General features: G+C 37.8%; 1 protein-coding gene across 1 annotated transcript; it reads right to left on the reverse strand.

Annotated features, from left to right (window-relative positions):
• Nucleotides 1-29: 29 nt before the first annotated feature.
• On the reverse strand, nucleotides 30-18543 carry PPP1R13B (protein phosphatase 1 regulatory subunit 13B; the record flags this gene model as incomplete). The annotated part of the gene is made up of 14 exons (XM_029084325.1): nucleotides 30-1560; nucleotides 2458-2657; nucleotides 3294-3460; nucleotides 4188-4321; nucleotides 4403-4540; nucleotides 6126-6892; nucleotides 7461-7959; nucleotides 8812-8981; nucleotides 12184-12342; nucleotides 14041-14221; nucleotides 15060-15224; nucleotides 16755-16951; nucleotides 17402-17576; nucleotides 18442-18543. Coding segments are annotated over 14 exons (3096 nt in total), but the record flags the coding sequence as incomplete, so codon positions are not given.
• Between the last annotated feature and the right edge of the window lie 449 nt (nucleotides 18544-18992).

The following is an 18992-nucleotide window of genomic DNA, read 5'->3' on the forward strand; positions in this document are numbered from 1 at the left end:
CTATAGGAAAATACTGGAGAATGCAGCCATGCCTTAGCAGTACTTTATTGTGCACATTTACATGTTCTCTGAATTAGTGTATCATAGGCTCTTGAAATCATCACATTCATGTAGCAAAGTCTTCAACAATAATACCCTTTCACTTTTCACCACAATATATACAGTTAATGCTAACCTGTGGTAAAAGCAAGTTACAGCACTGCAAAAATGGATATATAAATTATACCACAGAACTTGTACATGAAGAATTAATCAAATTGCATACTGTTAAATGGGAGAAAATTACAAGAAATATGGCTAAAACTTATAATGGGAAATTCAAAATATACTTTTTGGTATATAAAATCATGTACATTTAAAATTCCAGTGAAGTGGTTTTTTTTGTTTTTCTTTTTTTCCCTTGAAACTACAATCTAGTGGAATAAGTTATTGCATAACTTGCCTTGGCAACAGATGTGGGCTGCCAAGAACCACAGAAACTGTCCTCAAATAAGCTATGGCCTTTCTTAAATCCTTCTCTAAACCTTGTTTCTTTCTTCTCCTTGATTTGTCTATACAACTCTTTCTACTTCTATCCAGCCCTTCGTATTTTCTTCTAGACTGACTCAGGCAGACTTCAGCTTACACCGTATAACCCTGACCGGCTCTGACCCTTTTCAACTATTGCACTTTCACCCATGCAGACGTACAAATCCCTTAAGCTGCTGCAACTTCAGTACTGACTGTTTAGTCCAGGATGGACAAGCTGCGGTGGGGAGCAGGGGAACCATTACATTAGTAGAGGTAACAACACTGGTGCTGTAGGCTGAACAGTAAGAAAATAAAACACCAAGTGAAACACCGTGTAGGGGTTTGGAGAAGTGTAACAGATACTGTTTGGTTTGTTAGTTCTCTAGCTTGATTCTAAACGCAAATAACACTAGATGCAGGCTAGGTAAAGCTTTCGTTGGGCTTGTCTAGACTAGGAGTTAAGTGTATAGTGTGTTACCACTTAAAACCCCAGCCTTCATAAAGCTTTGGTGACTACTTAATTATGCATGTCATAGGTGATGATCTTGTGTCCTAGAACCCAAGGAGTTGATCAGTAATGAGAACCCAACGTTCACTGGTATTGAACAAAATACCCCAAATCCTGACGTGGGACAGTTGCTGTGGGGTTGGAGCAAACTGGACAGCGTCTCTGCACTCCGCAAGTGACACCTCTGAACATTTAACACAAGAAAGCTCCTACCACGGAACTTTAACTGAAAACACTGCTTTAGACAACAGTTGGCGCAACACTGTAGGTAGTGGAGGTATCGCTCTCCTCATCAGTGGTGGGTCACATAAAAACGATCCTCATTTACAAACTGCAGATCTTGAAAATCGTGGATGCTGTCCGTTTAACAAGAGAAAGCACCATTAAAACTAAATATCATAGTTTTATTTCTCTGTGTGAAATGATAAAAAATGATGGCTCCAGTGTATGTTGTAAGTTTCCAGTTACCAGCTCGGTATTACGATGTCGTACAACTGAATTCAAGCAAGGGTTCGCTGTCTAGGTTTTATTCGTGGATATAACTGTGAAAACAGAATAAAAATATTAGGCGTTGCCTGGTTGATACCAAGTTAAATATAAATCAATTCAATTATAACCAAGGGATACTTATTAAAAAGAATTTGGTGATGAAGTGTTTTGGGGAGGTGAAGATTTCGTAAGTTACAGGATGTTCTTAGGTAACTTCTGAAAAATTAAACCAGGAGCAGCAGGCGGCCAAGGGCTGACTTATTCCTGCCACCAGCAGCAAAATTGCTGCTCTGAAAATGACTTGGTTCATTTGGCTCAAGATCCCAGACTAAACCAAAGGATGCTTTTATGTCAGTACAAGAATTCCCTGCTGAGCCTTAGAGGGAGCTTATTTCCTGCTCTTACGCATTTTGTCCTCTGTATCTCTCTCCATAGTAGAAGCCCAACATTCTCATGATAGCAGTGTTCTATTTGAGCAGCATGAATGACTTGCCTATTGTTGTCATCTTCAAGGTTCTTTCCTGTTTTAAATTTGTACATATCTATATGTTGTGTATCTTGTGCCAGGTACTAAAAACCTTCCTACAGAATTTCCTCGGTCAAAGCTTCAAGATGCCTAATGGAGCCACCACGCTTTATGTAGGGGCCCTATATTTTAGCCAAGGGGAAAAAAAAATCTTACTAAATGATAAACTATATTAAATATGCTAATTTGCCAAATAAAACCAGCACTAATCTCCCAACTGTAGCCTCTGCTTTTTGTTTACAATGACAGAGGGGCCAGAGAGACTGAAGATAATCTGCTTTGCACCATTTCATAGCAGTGTATCCAGATGATGCACAGAGAGATTCTGACCAAAGATCCACCTTGTGGATCCAAACCTTGTGTTCCTACTCCAAGAGGAAGTAAAAAAAAATGGAAAGGAGAAGGTAACTTAAGAAGAACTTACCCCAAGAAGATTTTTAGGCACATAGCCTTCTTTGTCATTGAGGCGGGCCCACCACCACTCTGTTTCATTGTCATCCTTGCGTCTTAGAATAGTAATGGCATCACCCTCATGGAATGACAACTCGTCATTGTTCTGGGCTTCATAATCCCACAAAGCATACACCACGCCTTTGTTCATCACTCCCAACTTCTCTTGCACTCCTGTTAACAATAAATTAACACACTAGGTGGTAAAATGCCATATTTTTCCCCTCCGAGATTTTTAGCGTGGACACTGTGGCCCAAGTATTAGTCTCTTATGAATAAAATTTCATGAACAATTTCCAGCACTTCCAGGATGAAATGCTTTCAGAAGTTTACTGCATGACAAAATGAAATTTTACAGAATATTTTAAACTATGTAGAGCAAGCAAAATGTATCTCAGTAACTAAATACATTCTGTGAGTTAATTATTCAAGAAGTATGTGTGTTTCTTCATGTGATCTGCTAGAAATTTGTGCATCTGGAAGTTGGAGTATCTCTGTCAAAATACTTGACAACTCACTGTTACTGTCAAAACCTCCCCATGGAAGCATTTCTTTGAAATTAAGCCAAATTAAACTTTAAAAATCTCTTGACATGAGAGGGAGCCTGTGAAGTAACTCAAAGAACAGAAGGACTATGAGCAATGTCATAATGAAAAAACTTCTTTATTTAGCATTTTGAAAGAACAGGTAGGTGATGGGCAGTATTGTCAAGTCTGGGGCCTAAGCAGATTTTTCACGCAGATCAGAGAGACAAAAAGGGATGAATTTTAGAAAAGCTAAAAACATTTGTAAAGCAATGTCAGAGCTTACCGTACAGGAACTGGGAACACTGAATATAACCTTCTTCCATCTCTTCACACTTGTCTGCAGCAGTTTCTATATCACTTATAGTTGAAGCAAAAATAGCTGCCCCAGATTCAACCAGTAGTTTACAGAGATGAACACTATTGCAGGAAGCAGCACAATGCAAGGGTGTCCTGAAATAAAGCAAAAACGTACACATGAAAAAATAAGCTTCCCTGAATCCTAACTATTTTGTCTTGCAATATAGAGCTTAGCCTGTCTATTATTACAGGAAATTGTTCTTTGTGATGACAGTACATGTATGCATCGTCCAAACTCTGTCAAACAACTGGAGCGGATTCCAGGATTTGCCTGACTCCAGTGAAGCCAAATACTATAAAACAGATGTTAGCAACAATGTTGATTTTCATGGCTTACAAAGCTGCTGGGTGTAAAAGGTAAAATATATAAAAATCTGAAAGGTAAAACAAAGGTGAGGGCGAAACAGATCAGCATAGCAAGGTTTCACATCCCCTCCAAACACTTCAGAAGTGCTACATCTACCTGTAGGGTTAGATTCTTCAAGAACACCAAAATCTGTGGTGGGTGATATGAAGATGAACCTTAAACAAATTAACTTTTGTCATTTGTTATTTACAGTTTAATTATTTCAGTATCTGAACGAGAAATGCAGCTATGTATATTTGGTAAAACCAAAATGTAAAGTACTTCATGATTTAAGTGTGCTTGCACATGCGGTGAACACAGTGTAACCCTGCACTTGAGTCTGTCCCCACTTAGGAGATTAGAAAGTGCTTATTTGCTCAGGGGAAAGGGGAAGGAAATCGTTCCCAAAACAGGGCTCGACTAAATTTTGAATGTGTTTCTCCAAGATGCAAAGTTAAAAACTTTGACACTTACCACCCATCACTATCTGCTGCATTTACATTTACACCAAAATCAAGCAGGAACTTCACAATGTGGTGATGACCAGCACACACTGCGTTATGCAGAGGTGTAATTCCTTCATCATTTGGTTTACTGGGATCATCAACCTATTGAAAACATAACATAGTTCAGCACTTTTTTTTTTCCCCCTAAATATTTAAAGTGGTTGCCGTTGTTTAGAAGCTCACCTCATATATGATTCGTTGTACAAGATCAAATTCTCCCTCCAAAGAAGCATCTAGGAGGAGGGCCAACGGATTGAACTTCACTCTCAAACCATGTCCTGTTCTTTCCGAGTTCGGCTTCTTCAAGTTGGTACGTTTTGTCTGAGTAGAGATGAAGGTTGGAAAGCATTTCAGGTTGTGTAAGTATTACCAGTGATTCAGTTTCTTTTTAACTAGATTAAGAATCCCATCCTCCTTAAATGGTAATCAGAACTATGCAAATGTTTCCATTATGAAGTCTCTAAATAAAAGGCTTGATATGTTTCTACGTCTTTTTGAGTCAAAAAATGAAAAAGCATGCCAGTATAATTTAAAAGCTTCTAATTAGAAGTAGTGAGTACAAGGAATGAAGAAGCTAAGTCAGTGGTTTTTGAGCACCACTGTCTTAACTGTATCTAATAGAAACTGAATGTGTTTCTGGTGGATTGCCTGAGACACTGTCAAGACTTTAGCTTTGGCAGACTAGAAGGCATGGCAGACTAGAGGGCATGACACAATTAAGCCTGAGTATCAATCTCTACTCAGGAATCTTTGCCTTGAATTAGCAAAAGTATCTGCTGCAGTCAGTACTGACAAGGTGTTGAGTTCTGCTGTGGGAAAGACAAGTACAGGACATGGAGCTATTTTATGTAACATTCTAGCTGGTGTCACCAGAAGAGGCATTCTCAAGATCTGAAATATTTACATGTGCTTTGAGAGTATTCTGAATGATTGACTTGTCACTTTCCAGAAAAAAACCTCAACCCATTATTAATTGCAACTTTTCTAGAATGCTTTTAGTCTCTAGCCCTGTAAGATCTGTTTTCATTTATGCTCCTGTTTGGTATGGCTAGTTCAGTTTGGAAAATAAACTCTCACAATAGGAATAGTATCTGTTGCTAGCATATTCCATTCTCCCACAGGTGTCCTGGCCCACTTGTGCTCGTGAAAACGCACACAAGGCCCTGTGCACGCTGCAAGGGGAATGCAAGGTCCCTAGGTGAATCAAAAAGCAGAGATATTCTTTGAAACCAATGTTAAAGCGAGTCCTATCAACAACCAAGAATAAAATGCTGTTTTCTCCCTGTTTTCAATTCTCCATATGCTGTAGATTTAGTAATGACAAGTATTTAAAAGATTTTAGTGCAGCTGGAGGAGGGACTTTGAAAGCAATTTAGATTATATGACAAGCCCATTAGAAAAACATTGCTGCTAAAACTAGTCAGCTGTGCTGCTGTTAGCGTTGGCTCTGGTCTCACATCTCTCTTCTGGACTTCTCCCAGAACAGTTATTCCAGCGTGCTTACAAATTAAAAAGCCTCCCACTGACATGGCTTACCCTTAGTTTCACACAAATAGTTAACTTCGTAGGCCCAGGGAAATCAAAAAGAAATTTTTAACGGAATCTCAGATTCCAGAATTAGTTCTACAACAACAGTATATCTCCCAAAAAATTCTACAACCCAAAGTACATACACAACCTCCTGCTGCCTGGATGTATATTTTCCTTATTAAACAGCTACTGTACTAGAGAAACTAATCCCTCAGAATTCCCCTTGGAGCCCCCCTGTTTTTCTTTTCTTTTCTTTCAGTATCATGAAAGCTAAAGTGCAAACATACCATTTAGCACAAGCCTACTATCTTCCAGGTACGCTTAAACACAGCCAATTCTATAGCTCACAAAATTGTCTTTTTGCTTTGTTACTTACTGGAGGAAGTGGAGGAGGAAGAGCAGGTGGCAAAGGAGCTTCATCTTCTACTGGAGAACTGACCTCAGGTGTGGGACTGGGTGACTGCTCAGTAGAAGGAACTATAGCAGGATTGTTGTTGTTATCTTCAGTTGTCTCAGATGTTTGATTTGTGGTTTCAGTGCTTATAAGTTCCTCAGTAGCAGGAGAAGGTAATTCATTATCATTGGCATCTGACGAAGGGGGAGGCTCATCAGGAAGAGGAACTGTAGGTTGCACGGAAATAGGTTCTTCAATATTGCCATTGGTACTAGTGTTGCCATTATCAACGTCAGCCAAGATGCCTATGAAGTCCTGTGGATTGCCTGGCTGGTAAAACGGAGCACTCTCTATTCCTCCAGCAAGAGTATTAAAGCGCTGATACAGTAATTTTTGTATATTTGGTCCACTGGGGCCTTCTGGTTCAGTGATAGAACTACGCTTCTTCAGTGGCCTAGGAGCATTGGCCAATTTTCTTCTCAGAGCTTCAAGGTCAGCATCACTTTGATAGCGTAGGGGTGAATGCACGATAGGTGTGAGCTTAGTAGGACTGAGAGGACGAGGAATGTTTTCCACATTGCTGTTTTCACTGGATGGTGGAGCATTTTCCAGCTCTTGATCTTTTTCAGAGACCTCAGTCTGAGGCTGAGATTGTGGCTGTGAGGAAGTCTGGGCAGGTAAAGAACCATGAAGAAATGGCAAAGGTGAGGGAGAAGTCGAACCAGACTGTAGTACGGGTTTTCCATAAACTGAAGAAAAGAAAGATGGAAAACAGTGAAGAACTGTTCTCAAATTGCATAATAAAATATCTGCAAATAAACTGCATATAGCTCTGTTGCTACTTGTTTGACATTAATACAGAAAGCAAAAAAAAAATCAAATCAATTATACTGGAACCTGTCAAAACAGAAATAAAGACCCACCTGTTGGTGATGGTGATGCTACTTACAAAATTATAAGCTACAAGTAACACCTGGAATGTTTTTCCTCTTTCAGGAAGAAACAGTAAGAAGAGAAAAACTCTCCTCTCTAGACACTGTTTTTTTCAAATTGTTTCTGAAAGTATTGGTAGAGTATCCACACTGTATTGTTCTAATGGCATCTTGCTTTTAGCTGCAATTAGATACTTTTGCTTTAAACAAAAGGTAATTGAATGTACACTTATTTATCATCCCAAAAATATGGGATCATTTTTCTGCCATGCTGAATACTTAAAATATCTTTCCTCTTCTCACAGATTTAGATGATAAACTAAGCCCAGTAAGTAGATCTTAGCAGTCTATTTTAAAGGGGAAAAAAAAGCAAAATATATTCTACCTGCTTTTACCGACTTATTTAAGGTATTGTATACAGCTTGTTGGTAATTCTTTGGTGGTGTCGCTTGCTGAAGATACATTGAGTAGATGGAACTGGAGTTCACTGTCTGTGGCCCTTTTCTGGGAGACTGAGGTCTCGATCCTTTATCAGCTAGAAAAGGTCTGATGGCCACAGTTAATGGGAGTTCTGGCCTGCCATCTCCTGGAAACAAGGGGGAGCCGGAAGGCTGGTACGTAGGGCTGGGAGGTACAGAAATTCTCTGTTGAATCTGTTGTGAAGAACTGGGCTGATGTACGTTGCTTGGCGGTGGAAGTGGAACAGGTCTTTGCCGATTTGTTATACTGGTGCCAGGTCTGGGCAGACTGCCATCCTTCCTTCTTTCTAGAGAATTTGTAGAACCTGTTCCTAATGGAACTGGACTTGGATAGGTCCCATAGTTTTGAGGCAACTGCTTGCTTACACCAGGAACTGTGGGTGGCACCTTCCCCAGGTCAAGACCCTACGTAAGAACAATAAATAATATATACCATTTAATTAAATAAAATACTTGTGAGCAAGAATATTCCTCATTCAACAAAACATACCAATCTCATGTGACAGTAAAGGAGTCAATATAAACAATCTGTGTTTCTTAGTCACTAGGTAGGATTTAACCTGAATGTATCACAACTCCTCATCATACATCAGACAGAGCCCACTGTTAAAAGGCATCTTTAGCTATAACACATTAATATGAATCCAAAACTATCTGCATACTTTCAAAGCCTGAATAACTTGTTCTCAGTATCTAGTTGATAATGTGTTTGATAATACATAGTGTGATAACAGAGTTTGTCAAAGCTATTTAGAGACAAGGTCCTTATTCTTTAAAGGTAAAGTCTTAAAGAATTCATGAAGTACTAGAACAACAGTGCAGACAGACAACACCAGTGGACTCACTCAGGGATGGATTTAATGACTTCTTTTGTGAGATTTTTGTGGGAAAAAATGCATTGAAAAAGTGATCATCTACACCAAGGAAAAATAGTAATGAAGTTTTTAACTAGAAAAATAGGAAGGTGGGGGAGTTGATTAAGAGAAACAAAGGGAGAGAAAAGGGGAGACCAAATATGTAAAAGAAGAGAAAGGAATATGAACTACTGAAGTTGAAAAAAAAATGTATATAAATTGTAATGTGATAAAAACAGAAAGGAATGGGAGGAACACAAAGGTAATTTTCTTTATGAATTTTTAAATCATCATCAGCAAGGAAACCGAATGTGTATGTAACTGAAGTGAGTTCAGCTATGGAAGCCAAAGGTTCATAATTTCAGCAAAACAGATCTATAAATACATCACAGTTCAAACCCACCAGCTTATCAGTACTTCCTAATACTGAAGTTGGCAACGGCTGGCTGGATATAGTTGCTTGTTTTAAAGCAGTATCCATGCTTGATTCTTTCCAGTCTGTGTTGGAGATCTGCGGGGGTTTCACCACAGGGGTTGAGCTCTGTTTAAGTATTGGCCAATTTCCATCATTAGCTTGAAAACAGACAAAAATACCGTATTTAACAATCCACACCACCACTGTCAATAAGCACAACGACATGTGAAATAGAATAGCTTAGATTACAACCGGATCAACTTGATTCCAGAAATGAGATAAATCACTATTAATGTTTGATTCAGAAATCAATACTGAAAGCACAATCACTGCGTATAATATGCTGTTCATTACACTTTGAGATTCCAATTGTACTGAAAAGTTCTACAGAAAAAAAGATGGTTAAAATTTTGGTTTGAGCATTGCATATTCTACTGCTAAAAGGCAAACAAGTTTCAGAACAAAAATCCTTGCAGAAACACTTCATCAACATATTTCTTTTAGTAGTATCCAGAAATACTGTCAAATTATGCTAGAAGTTAAGTCTGCGTAAACTCTGAGTGGACTTATTCCAAATTTAAACTATGGTTAGTAGATTTATTCACTTGTAACAGGATGTGAAAACTCATTTCAGCAATGGAGGGGAACAAAAGCATACGTTCCTTTGCTGGAAGTAGCAGTTAACTTACCTTTTGCTTTTCCTCAACATACCTGATGAGAATTGCCCCAGTTTTAATTTATATAAATTTATAAAGTTGGCTGACAACTTCAACTCATAGTGTCAAGATAAAGTCATGGGCTTTTATCTTCATCACATGCAAAAAATCATGCACAGTCACACATAAACTCAGGCAACAAATCCTTAATGAAGCCCTTTATGCATTGATATGTTACCTTATTAACTGGGTGATACTATTTAGTGTCTGTTCTCCAAGTTAAGTAAGAGAGTTTAAATAGCCTGGTAATTAGATCTGTTTTATAGTAACTATACAGATCCCTGGTTAGATCCTAAGGGTTTGATTTCCTTTAAAAGATTAAATTTCAGGTTTCTTTTACTCTAAGGAAACCAGAGAAAATTTCTCCTTCCCTGTTGCCTGTAATGATCTTAGTGGAGCACTTGGGATCAGTAAGACAACATCAATTGAAAGTCAGGTATTTAATGGCAAAGTTTCCCATTTCACTTCAGTTTTAAGCCCCTAGAAAACAGAATCAGCAAGGCAATTTCTGGAATTCTTTCCCATCCTCTGTCTAGCACAGTGGACAGCCTAAGAATAAGCTGCATAGGAACAGTGAATTATTACCGTGAATTTAACATCACCACTCTACTTTCTATCCATAAGCCTTATTCTCTTTATTGAGTATCCCTTTTCTTCTCCCTCATGGAAATGACAACCTGAAGATTTCTTGACAATTACCATCTAATGTTTTTACTATGTGAGTGCAAATTCACTCTATTAGCTCCTAAACCTATTTATAGGCTTGTTAAAATCATTTTACTTCTAAGTGAGCAAGAAATAAAAAATCATACCCCTGCATTTAAGCTACCATACTAATTATTTTTTAATCATATGTGCAGACCATTCCTTAATATTACACACATTATATTGTATTAACCTTTCAAATTCAGATCAACTGTGTTTGAATTCTGAGAGATAACTACATTGGAGCAAGAGTATTTTTGTGGTTAGTCATTTCAATAGAGTTAACACTTGCATGTTTTTACACTGAGAGCATAAGACATAGTCCAGAAATCAGTTTTCACACTTGCAAACTGCCAGGAAGTAAAGTAATGAGCCTGGATTTTAGTACTGACAACATCCAAGGCTTGGACATGTTGGGATTTTTGTTTGGTTTTGGTTTGAATCATCTGGCTATCAAGAGCAAAACCAAAACCACATGACTGTCTAAACACTTTGATGCTAAATAATGGAAAATTTTCCAAGCATGCACTGAATTAACATTTTCTGTACAAAATACATAGGATGTTTCATAATTCCAGTAAGGTTATAGTTCAGTAAAACTTTTGTTTTAAAGATCAGTAAAAGGTGTTATAACTGATTCACACTAAACATGGAAGCATCTTTGCCATGAGTTTAGCTATTAAGAAAGCACAAGAACGACAGCAAAAATCCTGAAGAATTTAATTATCTTACCTGCAAATACAAGCCCACATTCTTCTATTAGATAGTTATAGAAAAACTTTTTGTAATCCTTTGAATTCCAAATATTTGCACGTTCGTCCTCAAATTCTGAGGTAACAGACTGGAAGTAAATTCAGACTTTCTCTCCTCTCTCTCTAACAACTCTGTTTCATTCTACCTGTATAAACCTCGGAATGTAACTGTTCCCACCTTCATGTCCTTCATATTACAATGAAGGCAGACTTGCCAACTACCATACATTTTTTAGGAGTGCACCTCTCACGTACTGCCACAACCCCAGCTGAATCTCACGCACTTAACTAAGCTGCTGTTGCAATCTGCAGGCGCATATGGCGCCAGAGCCTGCGCAGTAAGTGCAGGAGGCAGCCAAACAGCATCTGCCTTCTGCTATCTTTGGTTACACTCAACAGGTCCCAGACACTCTTGCCCATCTGATGGTGACGCCCTTCTGACAAGCCCTCACTAGCTCCTGCTCTCAGCCACCCCATAGCCATTTCAGCCAACTGGCTTCATTTTCTCCTCCAAATGCACCCTCGTCTGCCACTTGTAAGACTACATAACACCCAGTGTATTTCAGCTCCCACCAGTCCATTTTGCATGTACAGAAATAAGACAATGACATACAGACACAAAAGGTTTTCAGCATTTTCTCTGACTTTACTTAAAAATTTTTGTAGGTCTGGATCCAGGGTACTTACTATAGCAACTGAAGTGCAAACCAAGTATAACATTTTTGTCCAATGGAAGTCAGCAAGACTCTTGCTATTGATGTGGACAGAGTGAGCTGTTATCCCAACTCTGGGGCCAGTACAACATGGAAGCTCAAAGTTTCCCACAAAGTAACTCAAGCTAAACCTGTATGTAATACACCTATCTAATCTGAGATATGCTAAAACATGCTTTGGTGATTACCATGAATTTTCTAACAACAATTAGAAAATTTCAAGGTTTTTCAATGAAGAAAACTCATCCCTAGTACACTACTCCAGTATTCTAGGGATGAATTTGCTGCAAAGCTGTTTCCTTCAAAGATGAAAAGCAAGTTCTCAACAATTTTAAATTTCAACAGCATCTTCTGCATGCCAGACCACAACACAAGTTCTAAAGATGCCGTTTAATATGCATCTGTATGCAAGAGCTCAGATGACCATATTAAAAACTGAGTTCTTGGCTAGCCAGAGATCTTCCACAGACTCACAGTGCTGGGTGTCAAAGAGAGGAGGTGCCAGGCGGATGACACTGTGAACAGCAGACTGAAGAGAAGTGGGAGGTGACAGAATAGGATCCACTATTGTGTCTAAATCAGAAACCTTCCAGGTGTCTGGAGATTTTTTCACACACTCATAGTCTGTCTCTACTGGACACACCAAGGCAGATCCAGTTACACAGAAAAAGAAAGAAAAAAAGTGGTGGAAAAATTATAACAATGACAATGGAGAAATTAGAACAGGAACACTCAGATAATGAGAAATAAAAGCGCGACAGTTTCTTTTCTTCCTGTGAGCACATAAGCTTCTCCTTATATAAATCTATCTTATAGGACTCTACTTAAGTACATTCAGAGTAACAAACACAAAGTCAGTCCTAAGGTAGAATAATTTCTTCTATAAAATCAAAGTTATCATTCAGAGATCTTGTAACTTCCTGAGGTAGGTCTGTTATGTATAACTTCTGAGGCTGATATTTACAAAATAGTGAAATATTTTTGGTTGGTGAACTTGAAAATTATGAGCTGTCCTCCCCGACATGTGGAAGAGGAATCCACATGTCTGAAAACAAAACTGTTGCAGATATGTCACTTCACCCCACAATTAAGTCATTCCATATTCTTAAGGCTTTTCCATAAAACCACAGTGATGAGGTTTGTATGGCTTTTGAATTAAACTAAAGGTATCGTTAAATCACTAATATCAATGGAAAATAATAAGGGGTTTTTAAGTTCTGTTTGGATAGTTTCACCTCCTGAACTTGGGTTTTTAAGGGGCATTTCTGTCATTCTTTCCTCTAGAGAGGTTCAGGCTGTCTTCCCTCTATCTCTTCCTCCCCATTTGGAAGCACACTGACAGCTTTGCTGGGGTTTTCAGTTTTAAGTACCGGAATGTATGTGAATATTGCAGAAGCTTTGCTTTAGTGGTCATTGCTTATCTCATTTTTACATCTCTCCTAGAAGACCAGGTAAACCAAGTCCTGTCATCAGACCCATGGGATTGTGCATTTTTATTTGTATTATGTGTGTTTCCCTAGCTAACTGGTTTTTAACAATCCTGATTTTGCTAAGAAGTGAGCAGAGAGGTGAGCTTTGCCAGAATGAGATGTTAAGGCACAAAGGTCATGACCTGCTTCCTTCAGTCTCCAATGTAAATTAAAAAAAAATATTCTATTTTATAATGTAGATGGAATTATTAATTATGGGAGACCATGGGAGCCAATTTTGGACATCAAGTTCTGGGGAGTACTTTGGAGGGCCTGTTCCTTCACTGATGAAGGCAGAAACAAGTAAACAGCATCAATGCTAAGGTTATTCCATTTCAGAAATGCTTCAAGCACCACAAATTCTCATATCTCACTTGGAGCAAAAACATCCCATAGTTTTATTCTATTTTCCTATTCAGTCTCATTCTAAGACATAGTATTATTTTTACTTGTTCACTAGCTTTGTTTTACTTCATAAAAAGCAACATACTGTAAATAGTTGTTTATAACATAGTTTGTCACAAAGTTGATTTCATTATTATATTCAAAACAAACTAATTGAAAAGCTATTAAAGACAGAGCATAGAATCTGTGAAGGAACATGTGCTCCTTTTACCGGTACACCAGCTAGTAAAATTTCAAAGAAAACATCCAGTCTCCTAAGAAAAATTAACGGAGAGAGGCAAAACCGCCACATATCAAATGACTCGTGTCCAATTCACAGAACAGCATCAAGAAATCTAAAACTTGCCTCTTCCACTACAGAGATTATGCCAACACTGGGTCTCCTAGGATTACTCCTTTTCTTTTTTACTCCTTTCCAAACCATGTGTATTAATAAACACCACACTTAAGTGCTTACCAGATTTTGATCTTCCATGTGTTGAGCTAGAAGCAATGGTGAGAGACTGTGGTTTAACTGGATCTACTGGTACAGTGTAAGTGCCAGCACTTGGAACTTGGATGTACGGTCCTACTGCTGCCACCCTTCCTGAAGCACTCAAGGATGACTGGGGTGATGAAGTTCCATTAATACGATTCAACTAAAAAAATCAGACAAATTGAAATGTGAACTTCCATTTAATCCAGGCATTTGTGCACGAACAGGAGGTCTAAATCTAATTATCTAGAGCCATGCACTGTAGCTAAGATACCTTAATAATTAAGTTACCTTATTCCACGCCTCTACCAAAAAAAAAAAAAAAAAAAAAAAAAAGATAAGTAGAAAGTACAAATTTTATTCCCTAAAATTAACAGCTCAAAAATTAAATTTCTCAGCACAACCTTTTTCTGTGTAAGGTCTCTTTCATTGTGCCTTGCTTAGGTAAAAGGACTAAAATGAATTCTTAAATAATCAAGTACGTATGGGTTGTTTTGTTTTGTTTTTTTAAAAAAGCAATACCTCCAGCTAGAAATACATATGGGAACCCAGAACTGATCTCTCTAGTCCTTGGATAAATGGTCTCCCATGCAACTGATTTCTTTTCAAAGTTCCAGACAACTACCAAGACTAACTTCATTGGACCAGTTATACTTTTATCAATTTTCCATATTGGAAGATTGACATCTTATAAAAACCAAACTTTTTATGCTTTCATGCTCTGAAACACAGCCCATAATCACACTTTCCTTCCTAGAAATATAAACTACTAATATCTTTAATATAGTATGGTCTGTGCATAAAGAAAAATAAAAGGAAACACATTCTAACAGTTTTCTGCTATCTATGGAAAACCTTAAAACAGTTTTAAAAAGCCTGCTGCTTTTAAAATAGGTTCTTTAGATACAATTGCAGTACTCAGCTGGGAAAATGTGAGATTCTATGTAGTATTTATAGGCCTTGATAAACTAAAGTGTGGCCCTTTTAACAGTTTATCTTACAGGAATGTTTTCTTTTTGACGTGCCTCAACTTTTTTCTTGTATAGTCGTTCACGCAGCTCATTGATTCGCTTGTCCATCAAAGCTACCTCCATATTGCGCTTGTTTAAGAGCTCCTTCTGCTGCTGAAGCTTGGAGTTCTGCTCCTGGTTAAGCCTGTTACGAATCTTCAGAAAAGAAAAAAAAAAAAAGGAGAAAGAAGGAGAGAGAGAGAAAGAAGGAGAGAGAGAGAAAGAAGGAGAGAGAGAGAAAGAAGGAGAGAGAGAGAAAGAAGGAGAGAGAGAGAAAGAAGGAGAGAGAGAGAAAGAAGGAGAGAGAGAGAAAGAAAAAAAAGGAGAGAGAGAGAAAGAAGGAGAGAGAGAGAAAGAAGGAGAGAGAGAGAAAGAAGGAGAGAGAGAGAAAGAAGGAGAGAGAGAGAAAGAAGGAGAGAGAGAGAAAGAAGGAGAGAGAGAAAGAAGCACATGTTACAACAGTTACTGTTGTCTGTTCTCAAGGTTGTTTTTAATACAGTGTTAAAAAAGCCCAAAACAACTTGGATCAGCAGCTTGTTCTGATGTCTCTGTTAAGCTTCCACACAGCCTGTCAAATTTGCATCTGCAACCATGAACAACTCTTAAAAGAAAACAGTGAAAGAATGTCCTAGTAAACTAGTAGATAGTTAGGAAATACATGTAAGACTGCCTCAAATATATAGCAAATGGATGGAAGAATTAGGCATGAAGACATTTCATATCTGAATTCCACGGTGCAAAATTGTCATAGAAAATGTTTGTTAAAAGTTATGCTTAACCAGCAAGACAGAACATAATGAAGATAAAGTGATATAAAACCTGTAACAGAAATTATGCTAGTGATTCTGTTTTCAGTTCCACATGGAACTTCTTGATGTCTGGATGGGAAGTTAACTGAACTGCTAGTGCAGGGACTGGGCACAGATTTTCCTCTCTATGCAGGGATTAAACCGAAACCTTCAGAGCAGGTTTCCAGTAGATTAGGGGATGGATTACCTTTATGGTTTAAATAAACCATGACAGGCTATAATTATTTTTCTTGCTTTCCCTTGGCATTTTTTTCATCTCTTCAGTAGCCCTTTCATCCCCTGACAGTATTGTCTCAGTGTTCCAATTTTCATGGTAATATTACACGCAAAAAAAACCTGAGGCAAATTTAAGTCTTGATAAATGTGTATGGGATCATTGTGAAGCACAAGAAAGAAATCTTAATCTATTGAGCATCCTTGCACTTAGAAATACTCAAAAGGTAGATATGCCTTGCATACTTTTGTTCATTGTCCAGCCATGTCTCCAAGTTAAAATGACATCTAAGTGAGCTTGCTACACTCAGTTCTTTGCAAAATAGAGAAGTGCTGAAATGATTTTTTTTTTTTTAAAGAGATTAAAGCAAATCCTAGATTATGTCAACATTCAGTATTTCAGTATTAGGGGCTGAGAAATGCCCTTCAGAACATTTGCACGCTTTGTATCATTACGTGTATGAGCAACAACTAAAGCAGTTTCTGAAGCTAATGAAACTCTGTCCTAGAGAGAGTTATAGGCTAACTACAAACACACATTAACAGCATTCCAACAGACCAGTTTTATGAGATGTCACAGAACCAAATGGCCACCCGTAAGAGCAGTAATACAACTTCTAAAAATGTACAATTATCATCCAAATAGCACCTCCCCATTACTTACCTGTAGCTCTTGATACAACTTTTTTAATTCTACTGCTGCAGGTCCCGTCATTTGCCCATTGTAAGACTGAAACCCATTTAGCTTTCCTTTCCTTAAATCCTCCAGTTGCTGAGTAAGCTGATCCACTTTTAACACTGCAGCCTGTAGCTCCTGCTGCTTTTCCTGGAACATGGCACTTATATGCTCAATTTCAGTTGCTAAAATTAACAAAATAAAAATAACAAAAAACAATTAAGTAAAGCAGAGGGTGTTAGTTTTTGATTCTACATGTATTGATCAATACAACACACTAGCTTTAAATCTAGTATATGCAATATGCATGCACATATAAAATATTTATGTGTTGAGAAATTGCTAACAGTCATATTTCCTAATAGTTAAGAGAATAGACTTATTCTGACTTCATGCCTGACTATATAAAACAAAAAGTTATATCATATCCAAATTTCATAGAAACACAGCACCCCCTGTAAGACAAAAAACATTCATCTGAAATCCTGCTTCAATGCTATACTGACTAGCAATATAGCAATATAATTTACTATTCACTGCATGACTAGCAAATAATATAGCAATACAGCATTATTTGCTAGTCATGCAGTGAATAATAAATTAAATTAAATAAATTGCTTAAAAATTCCACATACACAGATTGCCATTCATGATCTTGCTGTAGTCCACTTGTCCTCTCATGGCACGGATTTTTTTCAGCTTTGTCTCCTGGGTTTCAACACGTTCCTTAAGTTTTTGAAGCTTTTCACTCTCAGAAACAGACTGCTGCTGACGACGTTCTTGCTGCTTCAGATAACGCAAACGTTGTTCCTGACAAAATGATGTTTTAGAGAAGAGGTACCTGTTACCCATTTATTTTTTTTAAAAATTAACTTAGAAAAACTCATCACTATGATGAGTGGGGATTTTTATTTAGAGAAATCAGAAAAAGTTGTATCTAGTTAAAATATGTATCAGCCATCCTAGAAAATCTCTTAACTTTAATTGAACACATCTGTTTTAGAGCAAAGATTCAAGATTTTTTAGCCCTAATATCAGATTTACATACATGAGCAAATACAGCCCTAGCTTGAATGCTCATTCAAACACATCTGTGAAGCTTCCTCTGTCATTTGTTTTCCGACGCTATTAACACTTATCCTGCTGTTGCAAAATGAACTTCCAACACTATTATCCAGCTTCCCAAAGAAGACAAAGTATGTCCAACAGGCTATTTTAAACAAGCTAACTTACTGTAAGATAATGTTCCAGTTCTCAGTAACAGTCCTTGTGCTGGGCACACAAGGAAAACATTTCTTTTTCTACATTATTTCCATCAAGTAAGAACAACAGAATGAGAGGTTGATTCCTAGGTACTCCAAGTATCCAATACATCCTGTATATTATAACACCTACAACAATGTCAGAAACATGAAACCCACTCCCCACTCTGAAAACATACTGAAGACTCTTACATCTCAGAAACTTTGGAAATGCAATACACGAATATATATGAAGTGGGCATATCCTCATCTCAGACCACTATCACTATAGTGGAGTAAATGAGCTACTAATGATGAGCACAGAGTCATGCCTTATCTAGAATGAATTAGTGTGTTTTTCTGTATCCATGAAACTTATGCTTGCACATGTTGAAGAAAATTTGTATTTATTATGATCTGTATACAGTTATTACCTTAGCAACCAACATTTGCTGTTGATTTTCAATCTGCTGCTGTTGTCGAGCTGCCATATCTTGAAGTTCAGAAAGAGTGAGCTCAACACGTGGATTCCCAACCTGCAGAACACAAGAAGTTACATTAACGTGTTAATGTATATTAAGTGTTCTGATGACAGAAGCTAAATCCCCATTCCTCAGAGGAAGGCTAAAGCCTCCTTCCCAGTCCTCAGAGGAAGAATAATGATGGACACCTATGAAAGAGTAAGGAAGCTGAGAGTAGAAAGAAAGGACACAGACCATGCACATACCAGAGACAGAAAAATAAAAAGCAGGAAAGCAAATGAAAGAGGAAAACACTAAGAGGTAAATCAAACAAGAGAAAAAAGCCCTTACACTACGTTTAACACTGTTCTGTTAAGATGTTCTGTAGAACTGGTACACAGATCTGGTATGGCACATGTGATAACACATATACAAGTAGGTATTTTAAGCAATACTTGGAATCTGAAGCTTCTTCCCTTTCCTAACATTTTCAGTGGTGAAACACTGGCACAGGTTGCCAGGAG

The sequence above is a fragment of the Antrostomus carolinensis genome, unplaced genomic scaffold (genome assembly GCF_000700745.2).
Source record: "Antrostomus carolinensis isolate BGI_N321 unplaced genomic scaffold, ASM70074v2 scaffold23090, whole genome shotgun sequence".
Taxonomy (NCBI): Eukaryota; Metazoa; Chordata; class Aves; order Caprimulgiformes; family Caprimulgidae; genus Antrostomus; species Antrostomus carolinensis.